This window comes from Epinephelus lanceolatus, chromosome 23 (genome assembly GCF_041903045.1).
Source record: "Epinephelus lanceolatus isolate andai-2023 chromosome 23, ASM4190304v1, whole genome shotgun sequence".
Taxonomy (NCBI): domain Eukaryota; kingdom Metazoa; phylum Chordata; class Actinopteri; order Perciformes; family Serranidae; genus Epinephelus; species Epinephelus lanceolatus.
In genome coordinates, this window is record NC_135756.1 from 15,703,825 (window position 1) to 15,717,130 (window position 13,306).

The following is a 13,306-nucleotide window of genomic DNA, read 5'->3' on the forward strand; positions in this document are numbered from 1 at the left end:
TCATCGGGGCGACCTGGAGGAAGACCAGAGGGTGGGCATAGTGTTTCAGCGGCAATGCCACCATGGATCGAGATGGCTTTGATTGCAGTAATTGCCAAATGAGGGGCAATGCCAGCTAGCTCCTACCCAACCCTGGTGATGCACACAACAGAGCAGCAGCAGATAGTTAAGCACTTCATTTCATTTTCCATTACCACTTATCCTGTCATGAGGGGGGCTGGAGTCTATTCCAGCTGACACTGGGCGAGAGGCAGCGTACACCTGACAACCATTCACTCTCACATTCACACCTATGGGCAATTTAGAGTCACCAATTAACCTGCATGTCTCTGGACCATGGGAGGAAGCAGGAGTACCTGCAGTAAACCCATGCAGACACGGGGAGAACATGCAAACTCCACACAGAAGCGCTCCTCCACCCAGGTTTGAACCAAGAGCCCTCTTGCTGTGGGTGACAATGCTAACCACCTTGCTGCCTAGTTAACCAGTGAAGCATAAATACTTTATTAGCTTTGTTGTGATACAGCATAGTGCTAATACTAATGCTAAATTAAGGAGTAGCAATATTAACCCACAGACCAACATTCCTAATTGGTCAAAAATATTCTCAGCGGTTAACTGAATAACTTTTGACCTCATAACACTCATAAAAACATGTTAAAATATATATCTATAACCATTTCTAAGTGCACAGATTTATCTTCTCATACACAAAACCTACCCCAGTTCTTCCTTCAGTGTATGACCTGGAAGTAACATATCAAGAGTTGTCACCTTTAATCAAGTGTAAGTGCAAGTAATCATCTCTGGTGGACTGCAGTGGATATTATATCCTGCATATGTGTTTGCATCGCAAGCCCATCATTGTCATCAGTTTGGGGGTAAAATCTGAGGTATGCAAACTGAATCCTAGATGTCACCGTAGCTGGTGGTCATTAAATGAATCACTATGGATAAGAAATAATGATGTACCATTGTTTTAGCTTTTGTGTTCACAGTATGGAATCAAAACAAGTAAAGTAAATAGACATATACATTGCTTCTAGCTAAACAAAATTGAGTTATTATAACGCATCTTCTCTTCCACCTCCGCCAACGTCACTTCCAATGCAAAGCTTAATGTAGTGTTTTTTAAGTGTTCTAATTGAGAGATGAGGAGCAATATCACACATGGCTGATTACAGATGGGCTTCCATATTACACACACGTTACTCACACCCACACAAAAACACAAATGCGGGGTGAAGTACGGAGCCTCCGCGTATACTAATGCTAGGAATCACCCAAGAGTTCAGCGATGATCCCACATGGCAATCCAAAAGTCTATTTTAATAATCACTCCATGGTCCCTTTGGTGTTTTGACAACCAGTATTGTGTTGTTGCCTTCAGGCGGATGTGACAGGGATGTCCTTGTCATTTTATATATTTATTTCTCACTTATTGTTAATTATTTTGAATTATTAATCACAAGAAAGAGAAATTAAAATGCAGTTTATTGTGATCTGGGCCCCATATGGTGCCATTGTTTGGTGCACATGTAGACATACAGCCACACACACACACACACACACACACACAACAATGTGTGCTCACTGCAACACAAAGATTGTCATTTGCGAATTCGGAGCATTAACTTGCTTCTAAAAAATTCAAGCTGTAACTTTTATCAGGCGCCCGCAGCCAAAACCTTCTTTCCTACCTTCTTTCAAACCAAAGGGCATGTTTGTGGTAGAGCTGACATTTCAACTTCTCTCTCTCTAACTCACTCACTCCAAAGGCAAAGATTATGTCTTGTTACACACAGAGACTCTGTCAGGGGTTGCACTGCGTGGTATGAACCTGTACTACCTTAGGCTGCAGTTGGCTAGGCTGTTTTCTTCACTCATTTAAATGATTCACTCATTTCTCTTTTTCTCATTGCACACACACACACACACACACACACACACACACACACACATATTATATGTAATCATATTGATATAAATATATAAACAGCATAAACAAAGCACAGCTGTGTCACATTTGTGAGAAAGGAACATTTCCATGGCGGAGGCAGGTTGGAGGCCCAGGGCAGCTGGGCGCCAGCCTCAGGAGTGTTATGTGTTTGGTGTGAGATAACCAGGCGAAGGCGGGTGGTGGGGATTGTTACACCTTGAGCGGTGAGAAAGGAGGCAGAAGAGAAATAAGGCTTTGAGGTGAGCCAGAATCAAAAAACAGCCTCGGAATTTATCAGGACTTTAGTACATTTAGTAAAAGGAAAAGTAACTTCTTCTACATCATTGTACCAGAGCAAATAGCTTATCAAAAAAAAGACTATTACATAGTGTATGTACAGCATGATTGTCATTCTTATGCTAGATTTGCTCTTGTAAACTTCTAAAGCTGTACATAAAAATCTGTTTATTATAAAATATTTTAAACTAGAAATCAGCACATCCACCCAAAGCTTTAGCTTGGACTACCAACAGTCTACCGACGCTTTGGGTTGGTAGTCCAATTGAACCACCAACCCAAAGCGCTGATATTAGATGACCTGGGATTGACACACAACTATCTTTCTGCAGAGTTAAATAAAGCACCTTTAAGTTAGAAAAGATAAATTATTCTCTGAGATGGTCAGCCCAAAATTCAATGCAAAATGGAACCCTTAAATATTTTATTTTGAAAGTCTAAGGACCCTTTCCAAAAGTAAAATAGGACACATGTACCTGTGGCGCTCAGGAAGTAGAGCGGGTTGTTCACCAGTCGGAAGATCAGTGATCGATCCCAGGCCCCTCCAATCCGTATGTCGACGTATTCTTGAGCAAGATACTGAACCCCAAAATTGTTCCCTGATGGCTGTTGGGTCGGTGTGTGTGTGTGTTAAAAAATGAGTAGCAGGTAGTAACCTGGATGGTAGGCTCGGCCACCAGTGTATGAATGAATGGGTGAATGTCATATGTAGTGTAAAAAGCACTTTGAGTGGTAAGATGACTAGAAAGGCACAAGCAAAGGTCCATCCATTTACTATTTATTTACTGTAGTGGTAAGAACTGCAGATAAATTTGCCTATATATTTGAACATCCATAGATTTTATTTATTTATATCTATAAGTATGTATATATCATTTTTCTATGTGTTATTGTAATTGTGTGTATAGCCTATTTAAATGTATATGTTTTATTTTATTTTTCATATCTATGTGTTTATATTATTTTAATACTGAATTTATTATCACTCTCTGTAGAAATGTTATCTTTTTTTCAAATAAAAATATATATTTAAAAAACTGGATCCTGAATAAAGGTATGAATAAAAGTTAATTACTTACTCAAATATATAATAGTCTAATTAACTGAATTGAAGAAGTGGCAGTCGGGCAGAGAATCTAGCACATGAGTTTAAAGAAAAGACAAATACTAAAGAGTTTGAACTAATAAATTCTAATTAAATGAGTCAACATGTCGCATGTGATGGAAATAATATGGAATTGGTATGATTGAAATTCTGATTTCGATTCATTCAGAATGCGAAACCACTTATCCTGTCAAGGGTTGCTGTGGGGGTTGCGGTAAGGTGAGGGAGTGGGTGGGGCCTGGAGCGTATTGCCGGATTGGCGAGTTCATCAGAGGCGTCCAATTTTCTGCCTTGTAGGGTAGTCATATTGGCGGAACCCTTTTAGTTTAAAGAGACCGAGGCGGCCTTCCGCAACAGGAGGGGCTGTTGATGAACACTGGCTATGGATAAACAGGAAACAGCTGATAGCAGGAATCAGCGAGCAGCTAGTAGCATGTGGGAAACGCAAACCTGACAGACACTGTAAAGATGAGCAACTGAGTAGACATAGAATTGCGCACCCTCCTTGTCCTCGTAAACGAAGAGGCCATAAACCGTCAGATGACGGGAACGGTGAAGAACGGGCCGACTTACGAGAGAATTGCCGATGGACTGACTAGCCGCAACTTCCCTCCCACGTCACTGTTTACGTCACATGCTGAGCTACACGTTTTGTTACTTGCTCATGCCCCCCATTGCCCCGAAAAAGGTACATTCTGTATACACAAAAGTAGGCAGGCGGCATTTTGCCGCACTCCCCGATTTTGTTTTTATACTGCCAGTGCTGAAAGAAGACTGATTGGGCTTTCCTGCAAATTTGCACAGTTCCTGTTTAAAAAGGGCTGTAGAGACAGACAACCATCCACACTCACATTCACACCTACGGGCAATTTAGAGTCACCACTTAACCTAACCTGCATGTCTTTGGATTGTGGGACGAAGCCGGAGTACCCGGAGAAAACCCACACTTTCACAGGGAGAGAACATGCAAACTCTACTCAGTAACCCTTTAAAAGGAAACACTAACTACAATTACGCGTTTTGGTGCAAATCTTGTCCTACTGTAGCTATACAATGTGTAGCAAGCATGTATGCCCCGCCCACCACCCCATATAGATCAATAAAAATTAATCAAATATAAAAAGACATGTTTAAACAGCTGGGGGATTGGTGACTGCGACCTCTAATGAAGGGTATCAGAACAGAGGAACCAAGAAAGAAAGCAATGATAAGTCAGGAAACTTTTCCTTTCATCCTACAACCTCTTCTTGACCTTTAAAGAACATCAGAGAGGATCTGACCAGCTTGAGATACTGCACATCATCGCAGTTCATGTAAGGCCAAGATGAGAACATAGAATCGAATATCCCCTGGAAACTACCACATTGCCTCGGTGATTACAACTTTGTCTCTCTTGGTAGTGGAGGAAAAGGAGATTGGGGGGACTCATTTCAAGCGCAGCCAAAATTGCTGCGAGTAAGAGTGGTATTTTTTATTGAGGTGCCTCATTCCTTGATAATTCTTAACAGCTGTAAAATTGTCAACTGGATGCTTAGGCACAATCCATTTCATGACAGATAACGTAGTAGAGGGCTCCAGAAAACATTTGGACTAAATGGAAAAGCATTTAGGTTATTTATTTTACGGTGAAGAGGCCTATTTTGGCAGAATTAAAACGGGTGTTGTGCAGTTTCGCTGAGATTTTCTTTTTACTAATAAACACGGGAATGGCTTTTGTTTCTGGTAATGTTTGTGGTGTGCAGGGGTTTAGTGCGTGTGTGTGCACGTGTGTGTACACAAACCACCCCTGTTTCCTCCTTCCTCCTACTCCCACTTGTGTCCCAATCACAGGGCACGGCTGATGCAGCTAACAGGTGTATTGTGTTGTGATTGCTGTGTCTGTTGATGGGAGCAGGGTGCTGAGAGTCTCCTTAATAAAGAGAAGCCCCCTCCTCCCACTCCCCCTCACCCGTGCGCTAATCTGCGCTCTGTGTGTGTGTGCGTGGGTGTGCGTGTGTGTTGTGGCGGCGGGGGGCAGCGGGGAGCCAATCAACAGGAAGCGATCAGCCCCCCGCAAATAAACATTGCCTACACACATCATCACAAATAAAAAGGTCAGTGTCATTACAGTTTCTGGAGGTGGGTGTGCGAGTGTGTGCACAAGGAACATGTGTATTTGTGTATGCTGTGTGCTTCCACCCTCCTCTCTCACAAAGCTACATGTGAATATGAAATTTAAAAGGTCAAGATCATTAGCAGGCCATTGGCAGCTGAACGTACTCGCAGTACAGTGAGCGCTCCGGCAGCTGACGGAGAGTGAATGAAATCAGTCTTTATGTGGCTCCAGGACAAGTTTTGTGTGCATACAAACACTCCAAAAACATGCACATATGAATAATGAATGCGGGGACACTTAGTGCACACACACAAATGGATACAAAAGGAATAGTTAGCAACTATTGTCTGGAGACACTGTGGGCAAAGCTGAATGATACTTGTGAGTAACATAATTATGGCTCTGGTGTGGTCTGGCTGATGAAGTAAACAAGCAGAACAGAAACAATTCATCCACCCTCATGGACTCCCGTATGAGTGGGCACGCAGGTGGCTCGACACCACCGTCTTCTGGACAGAGAATTGCGTTCGCCTGATTGCTGCTTTGGTGGGTCTGTGTGAAGCTGGATGTGTGTATGCTTGCATGTTAGTGTGTCACAAAGTGAGCGTGTAGGGGGGCTTCTACCAAGATTAATGGAGCCAATCTCCAGAGCTATCCAGCAGTGTGACCGTACCCTCCCTATCCTACTTTCTTCTTCTATTTTATTCCCCATCTCTTTCTCCCCCTCTTCCGTTTTCCCTCGATCTAACTCTAATTAAATGAATCAATCAGTGGCAACACCAAAGCTGGACAGATAGCATTGCACCGCTAGTGTGTGTGTTCCTATACTGTTGGAGTCCAGGCCATGAAAAAAGGGAAAGAAAAACAAGAATAAATATGGTCACAACAGATGAAAAGCAGAGCACAACAAAGACATCAAGCAAACAAGAAAGAATACAAGATATCACATAAGCAAAAACACAGAGAGAGAAACATGAAGACGACCTAGATCGTGGCTTGGTTGCCCTTCTCCTTTCTTTACCACCACTGCTCCTCCAGAGACTTATCAGCCCAGCCTATGCTATCACACAGACACATGAATGGACGTTAACCTTTCCCGCTGAACTATATACTGTCCCAGTCAGCCCTTATCTCATGCACCTAGTGGACAATATATAGCCAGTGTCAGTCTCATAATCATACCATTATTATGTAATATATGTACATGATGAATAAATGCAGCTTTCGACACCGCTGGTGCATAGTGATAGGCAAATCACTGCCCATATCAATATTACTTATTAACCTAAGCCCAGACTGCATGTGAATTGCTTATTATGGGCTGTTTAAGCAAACCCCAGGCATGATATTCACCTTGACTCCTGTGCAGTGTTTCCACAAAGTCACTTTGTCCATTTCTGCTGGTGCGATATCACTGACAAAGGGTCAAAGATTTTGTATAACATAAATGTATTTATTAATATGGGTCCACTTCAAAAGTTAATGCTCGGGGAATGCATCTTTAAATATTCTCTTCATGCTATGAGGGGGTAGCACAAAGAGACCAGAGGTAAACCGGTCTCATATCATACAGCACAGGGTCAGAGAATAATATAATGTAGATATATGTAAAAGCAGTGACACTGTGATGGCTTACTATTAATGAGCCAATCTTAAAGGGACAGTTAAACCAATGATAAAAAAACCTCAAGTACATTTAGTGCTGTTTATCAGTCTAGACTGTTTTGGTGTGAGTTTCTGAATGTTGGTGATATCGACCTTAGAGATGTTTGCCTTCTCTCGAATATAATGGAACTAGATGGCACTCATCTTGTGGTGCTCAAAGTGCCAAAAAAATACATTTGAAAAACTCAACGAGAATGTCTCTTACCACAAATCATGATGCAGTAAGTCAAGATAATCCACAGACCTTGTTGTGAGCAATTTCACGTAGGGACTACTTTCTTTTTTACTGAGCTAAACCCACCAGTGGTATCCCCTCGCAGTAGGAAGAGTGCATCCTGGTGTCCTCCACGTCTGAGCTTTACTGTGTGTTCCAATATCCATCCTACCATGCTATCCAGTACACTAGAAACATTTTTAGTATGTCCAAATACATAGTATGTGAAAAAAGCACCAGGATGTTCTCCCACTGTACATCCGGTACCATTTTGCAGTGTGCAAGCCAGCATGCTTTCTAGCTATTCGGATCCACAATCCTCTGCACAGCGTTTGTTTATCTCCAAGGTAACTGATATAAAAGCATAAGGGTCAAAGTTCAGTGCATAATGTTATGAGAAAGTAGTATGTCCCGATTGTGTGCATACTGCGTGCAATAGGATACTTCTTAAGGGCAGCTGCAGTATCCACTAAAAGTAAAAAGAATAGGTATGGCATTCGGAACACATCCATAGCTTCTCATTCATGAGTAAATGTGCGCTTCCTTCTGCATGGTGATATGGTTGGTGGATGTATTTCGGTAGAGAGAGAATAGTTCCTACATGAAACTGCTCACAACAAGGTCTGTGGATTATCTTGAGTAACTGGGTCATTATTTCCGGAGAGAAAATGCCTTGAGCACCACAAGCAGAGTGCCATCTAGTTCCATTATATTCAAGAGAAGACAGACATCTCTATGGCGGATATCTCCAACATTTGGTAACTCACACCAAAACAATCTAGATTGATATAGCACACAGGTAATAGGAAAAATGCGCATTTTTGATTTTGAACAAGTCTTTTAAAAGATATCTGTGTGCAGTGGCATATGCATGTGTGCCAGTACATTTCTGTTTGGCTCCTCGACTCAATTCCGGAACATACCAACCACACATGCTAAACGTTAATGTCTTCCTCCAGTTCAAACTATTACACACATCAGTGTGCGCTTCAGTGGTCGCAGGGAGCAGATGCGTCTATAAAATGTGCTCCCCTATGGTTTTTCCGTATGTGGCTCCAGCCAAGGTGTATGAGAGAGTGTGTTTAATGTGGTGTGGCAATATTGAGCTCCCTCCCTCTCGTCACCACGCTGGCTCTGATGCCAGCGGTGTGTGTCTCCCTCTGATAACACCTGGCACAGGAAGTATCGTTGCACTTTGAGGGAGCACATAGAGTAAATGTGTGCGCACGAACATGCTCGCACTCAAAGATATGTAGACACAAACGCACACACGATCACATCTGCTCCATCACTGGAAACTCTAGCAACCATTATATAGTACTGTCACTATAATCTTTAATCATCCATTGCAGTCGCAGAGTTGGTGGATTCACCACCTGGCCAGTTAGAAGCTCCTGACAGGAAGTACTTTGTGCAAACCAAGTTCAAAAACCTACTTTAGTTCATACTTTTGGGATAAAAAGGTGTCAAACCATTTTACCAAAAGCTCTCATGACAACTAAGTGAATAAAAACTACACACTGAGGAAGAGAGCCGTCTGTCGTAACAGTGACACTGGGGATGAAGGCGATCAAAGAAAACAGTGGGAAGGCTCTCAAATTGGAGACCCGAAACACAACCACACACAGTTAGCAAAACACACTCACACGAATGCAAATGCACACATGAAAAAGTACCGAAAACACACAAAAATGCCATCTTGACCCTAGAATGTGAATGGCAGGAGAAGAAGAGCGCAAGACTCTTTTATTTAGCCCAATTAAAAAAGGCAAAAAAGCCCAAACAAAAGGAGTGTTTTATTGCACTCCCCACTATCAGCAGAAAGGCTCATTAGCCACAGCAGCATAATTAGCAAGATGCTGCACTGCTCGTTAAGGAGGGGCCCGAGCCGTAAACAAACCCTGCTGAACTCCAAACGCCCACGGTCTCTCTCTCTGTAATGATCTGCCACCGCTGTTCCCTCCCTGTGAGAGAACCAGGCACACAGACAGGAAGGCTCTGACAGAAACAAACACTCGGCAAAACACACACATACACACACACACACACACACACTGGCAAACACATATCCAAGGTCTGCTACACAAACACCCACAGCACAGACAAACTACCTCTCTGGGACACTGTCTTCCTTGACAACTGCATGGACAAACACACATCACACACAGACGTGTTGAGAAGAAACATGCATGAGAAACATACATTTTTACAACAGACAAAGACAGCCATACTCCACCCCAAAATTCAGAATATCAGACAGCTGAGACATAGAAAAATCTTGCCAACTGTCTGGATCTTGACTTTGGCACTGCTGTAATCCTAAACCTGCCATGAGCCTGTGTGGAATAAGAAAGTCTGCCAAAATAAGCAAGATGAGCCTGTGGTTAAATGCAATGCAGTCAATGAGGCAGTTAATTTTTCTGTTTAAGTTTGTAGTTCACAGCTAACTTTGACAATTTATATTTGGACTGTTTCTTTGAATAGAAATTTTTTTGAAATGTAATTTTGTGCAGCACAAAACGAATTCTATTCACCTCTGCTGTGCTGGGGTGGCAGCACACATCTTGGAAGTGGATCTCTGAAAAGATCAGCACACAAAAACCAAAATCTGCTTTGAAAAATGCCAGCAAGGGTAGGGATTTTTTTGCTTCATGAGTAAGCTGACCATTTTTAAGGGAAATACTGATTCTCACATAGACACATAAATAGACAAATGTATTCTTGCACTCACACAAAGCTCGCACCTTATAGAAAGACATTTCTAAAATAAGCACAAGCACACCAAAGCTATGTTCCTTTTCTGGTAGTGTGGTCAAGTGGTGACACATTCATGGTGTGTCTGTCCAAAACTGGGAAGTGTGAAGTTATATAACCACCAGTTAGCAACAGCTACAAACTCAAAGATCAAGTGCTATTTCAGCCACAATTATGATCCTGTGAGATTGGTGGCAGGGTGGGCATAATGATCTGAGAGCAAAACAGAAGGGTGAAAGTGTATGTGTGTGTGTGTGTGTGTGTGTGTGTGTGTGTGTGTGTGTGTGTGTGTGTGTCTGCCCCTGGAACAAACTGAGATCACAGAGAACTGCGAGGTGAGTGTACACAGGAGAGCACTCCTCCATTCAACATTGTACAATGGAGAACTGGTGCCAAACAAACAGGCAGGGTGTTTTTTTTTAAGCCTCACTAACTGCTCACATGAGGATGTGCTACATACACACAGCGTGCATGTGTGTGAGAACTTGTGTCACCAAAAGTCAAAGGCTGTTCACATCCAGCGTTCACAGTCTGAACTGTCAATTACACCAGTATCAATGTCCAAGCAAAAAAGAATAAAGAGTGGAGATTTAGTGAAATCACTATGACGACAGTCTTTACTATTTCAATGAAGCAGCAGGGTTGAGAGCTGAGAAACGGTTTCAAATTAGAACCAAATACAAATTGCTAAGTACTGGGTATCCACAAAAAGAGAATTTCTGTAGACCATGTGGTACTATATGGCATAAAACGATGATAAAGACATCAACTCTGACAGAACACAGGTAAATTGATAGATTAAGTGGATTCCAGATACATCTACATTTAAAAATACCATTTTAAACTAGGGATGCACCGAATATTCGGTAACCGAATATATTCGGCCGAATATTGCAAAAAAACACACACTCGGTATTCGGTAGAATACGTGAAAAGCAAGGCCTAATAATAGCGGCGTGTTTTGATGACGCAATCAAACAGCGTGCGGTGATGGACGGAGTAAAATGTCAGCAGTTGCAACTAAAAATAGTTTTGTGCGAGCAAAATAAATCATTCAGGAGCACGCTGTGCAAGTACAGATTTCAACTAGCAGCAGAAACGAAAGGCGAATCCTGCCGGTTGTGGGTTGAACGGGGGTCACAGACATAGACAGAGACAGGAATGTATTCCTGTCAAATACGGCGGTCATACTGCTCCGCGGCGTAAGATAGCGGCTTACCGGCGACGGAGAAGCCCGGCTCCAGGTCCAATAAGACTTTGTTGGTGTCATGACTGACCAAAAGTACCTGAACAGCCGAGCCATGGCGGCACACGGTATGTGACGTGTCAGAGGAGAAACGAGCCGTTCACATTTCTCTCTTTGTGGCAGGTAACGGTCCACAAACCTCACCGCACTTTAGGGACTGTTCTTAACTTGTCAGGGGAGGAGGGTGGCTGGTTGATTTTTGGTTGATTTTTATTTTATTTGTTTATTTTATTTTGATCCCCCCTATGTTAATCACTTATTGATGCTGTTTTTGAAGTATGAATAAGTCAATAAGTAATTTATTCCATTGAAATATCATTGATGTATTATAGAAAAGTCATTTATCTTTTTATACATGACAAAAGGCACATCTGCCTCATTTTCGCTGTGGTATCGTGATGCTACTCAGAACCGTGATACTTTCACTGGTATCGTACCGTGGGTCCCAATTTTGGTACCGTGACAACACTAATCTGGAGGAGGTTCATCTGCAAAAACGAATGAAAAACTAAACAACGGCATTCGGTACTCGGCCAAGAGTTTAATTTTATTGGGCTTCGGCCACAAATTTTCATTTCGGTGCATCCCTATTTTAAACATAGATAACCATTTGAATTTTTTAACACCTATGCTTTCAAAAGAAGAACTCTCTCTTCCAAAAAGGGTTCTTTGGATGAACAGGATTCCTAATGGAAACCTTAGCCTTATAAAGAACCTCTGAAGAACACTTTTTCAAAAAAGGGGGTTCCTCAGAAACAAATGGTTCTGGGTTGACCCTCAGTCCTTAAAGAAGAACCCTTTAGGAACCCTTATTCCGATAAGTTTGAAGCTTCTGGTGTCGACTTAGAAGTGCCTTATACTATACAGATGTTCATTATTATTCATTCCCTCTATGTAAGTGTATATTTGGTGTCTTGAGAATGCATATACAGTATGTTCCTCACCTGCAGCAGGGGTCTCTGGACGCCAAGAACCTTCATGGTATCAGCGCTGGCAAGGATCTTCAGTGGGTCAGATGCCTTGCTCACTGCCTCAATTTCCTTGTTGATCTCTGTTCGCACCTAAAGGTTCAGTGTCAAAAGTTTAAATTAGATGGATCATGTTTCAATGGAATAAAGCTAGAGTAATTAAAAAAATCAAGTTTGTGTTTAGAATTCAGGTTGTAATTAACTATTTGTGTATGTGTGTGTGTGTGTTTTGTTTAGGTTTGATTTGGCATTTCCAGAAAGTGAAGATGATCTTCCCATCGGTGTGTACAAATGCCACCGCAATTTAAAGCAGTTTCTTTTTTTTTTTTTAATTTAAAGCAGTTTCTAATATTTCATGTAAAGCACTGCTAAGCTCCATATGGTCGTCTGGGTAAAGCACATTGTTTAAGCGGCTTAATGGTTGACATTTCTTGATAAAACCTGAGGGTGTACAATGCAGAAGTTTACATTTATGTGACTAAAGCTGCTTTAAAACCACATGACACATGAAAGGACAAAGAGATGTTTTATGTTATGCACAAATTATGTATTATTATGTACCAGCACACAGGAAGTGATCTATTTATCCTCTGGCTATTCAGGTGGCCATCAATTGCGAACCATCAGTGTGGAAATTAAATGGCAGTTGGGTGAGAACAGCTACTGAGGTAATAGTGACAGGGTGAGTACTATGGTCCCCAGCAATATGCCATTGTGTTATCTCGTTCTATCAAAGTTTGAGCAGCGCTGAAAAGGTACAGCACAACATTTAAGCCAATTGACTCAATTCAAGGGCCCTACAATTACATCTTTTTAAATATCTAATATCGTACGAAAGGTTCCAGCTATTAAGTGGCAAGAACAGACTGTGACTTTCAATAACAGACAATAAAAAGATGTTGCTAATATTAAGTGAGTACCAGTCTGTTATATGGTGTTATCAGTGTCCCATAGCTGAGTTCTTATTACAAAAAATCTGGAAAAGCTCCATGTTCAACTAAAGCATTGCTCTGAATGCTGATG

At 41.8% G+C, this 13,306-nt stretch overlaps 1 protein-coding gene across 1 annotated transcript in view; it reads right to left on the reverse strand.

The window, feature by feature from the left end:
• The window catches only part of exoc4 (exocyst complex component 4), a 192,899-nt gene that overhangs the window by 59,400 nt on the left and 120,193 nt on the right, over positions 1–13,306 (reverse strand). The window contains exon 13 of the mRNA XM_033614666.2: positions 12,260–12,376. Coding sequence (XP_033470557.1) covers positions 12,260–12,376 — 117 coding nt within the window. The remainder of the gene's footprint in view (positions 1–12,259; positions 12,377–13,306) is intronic.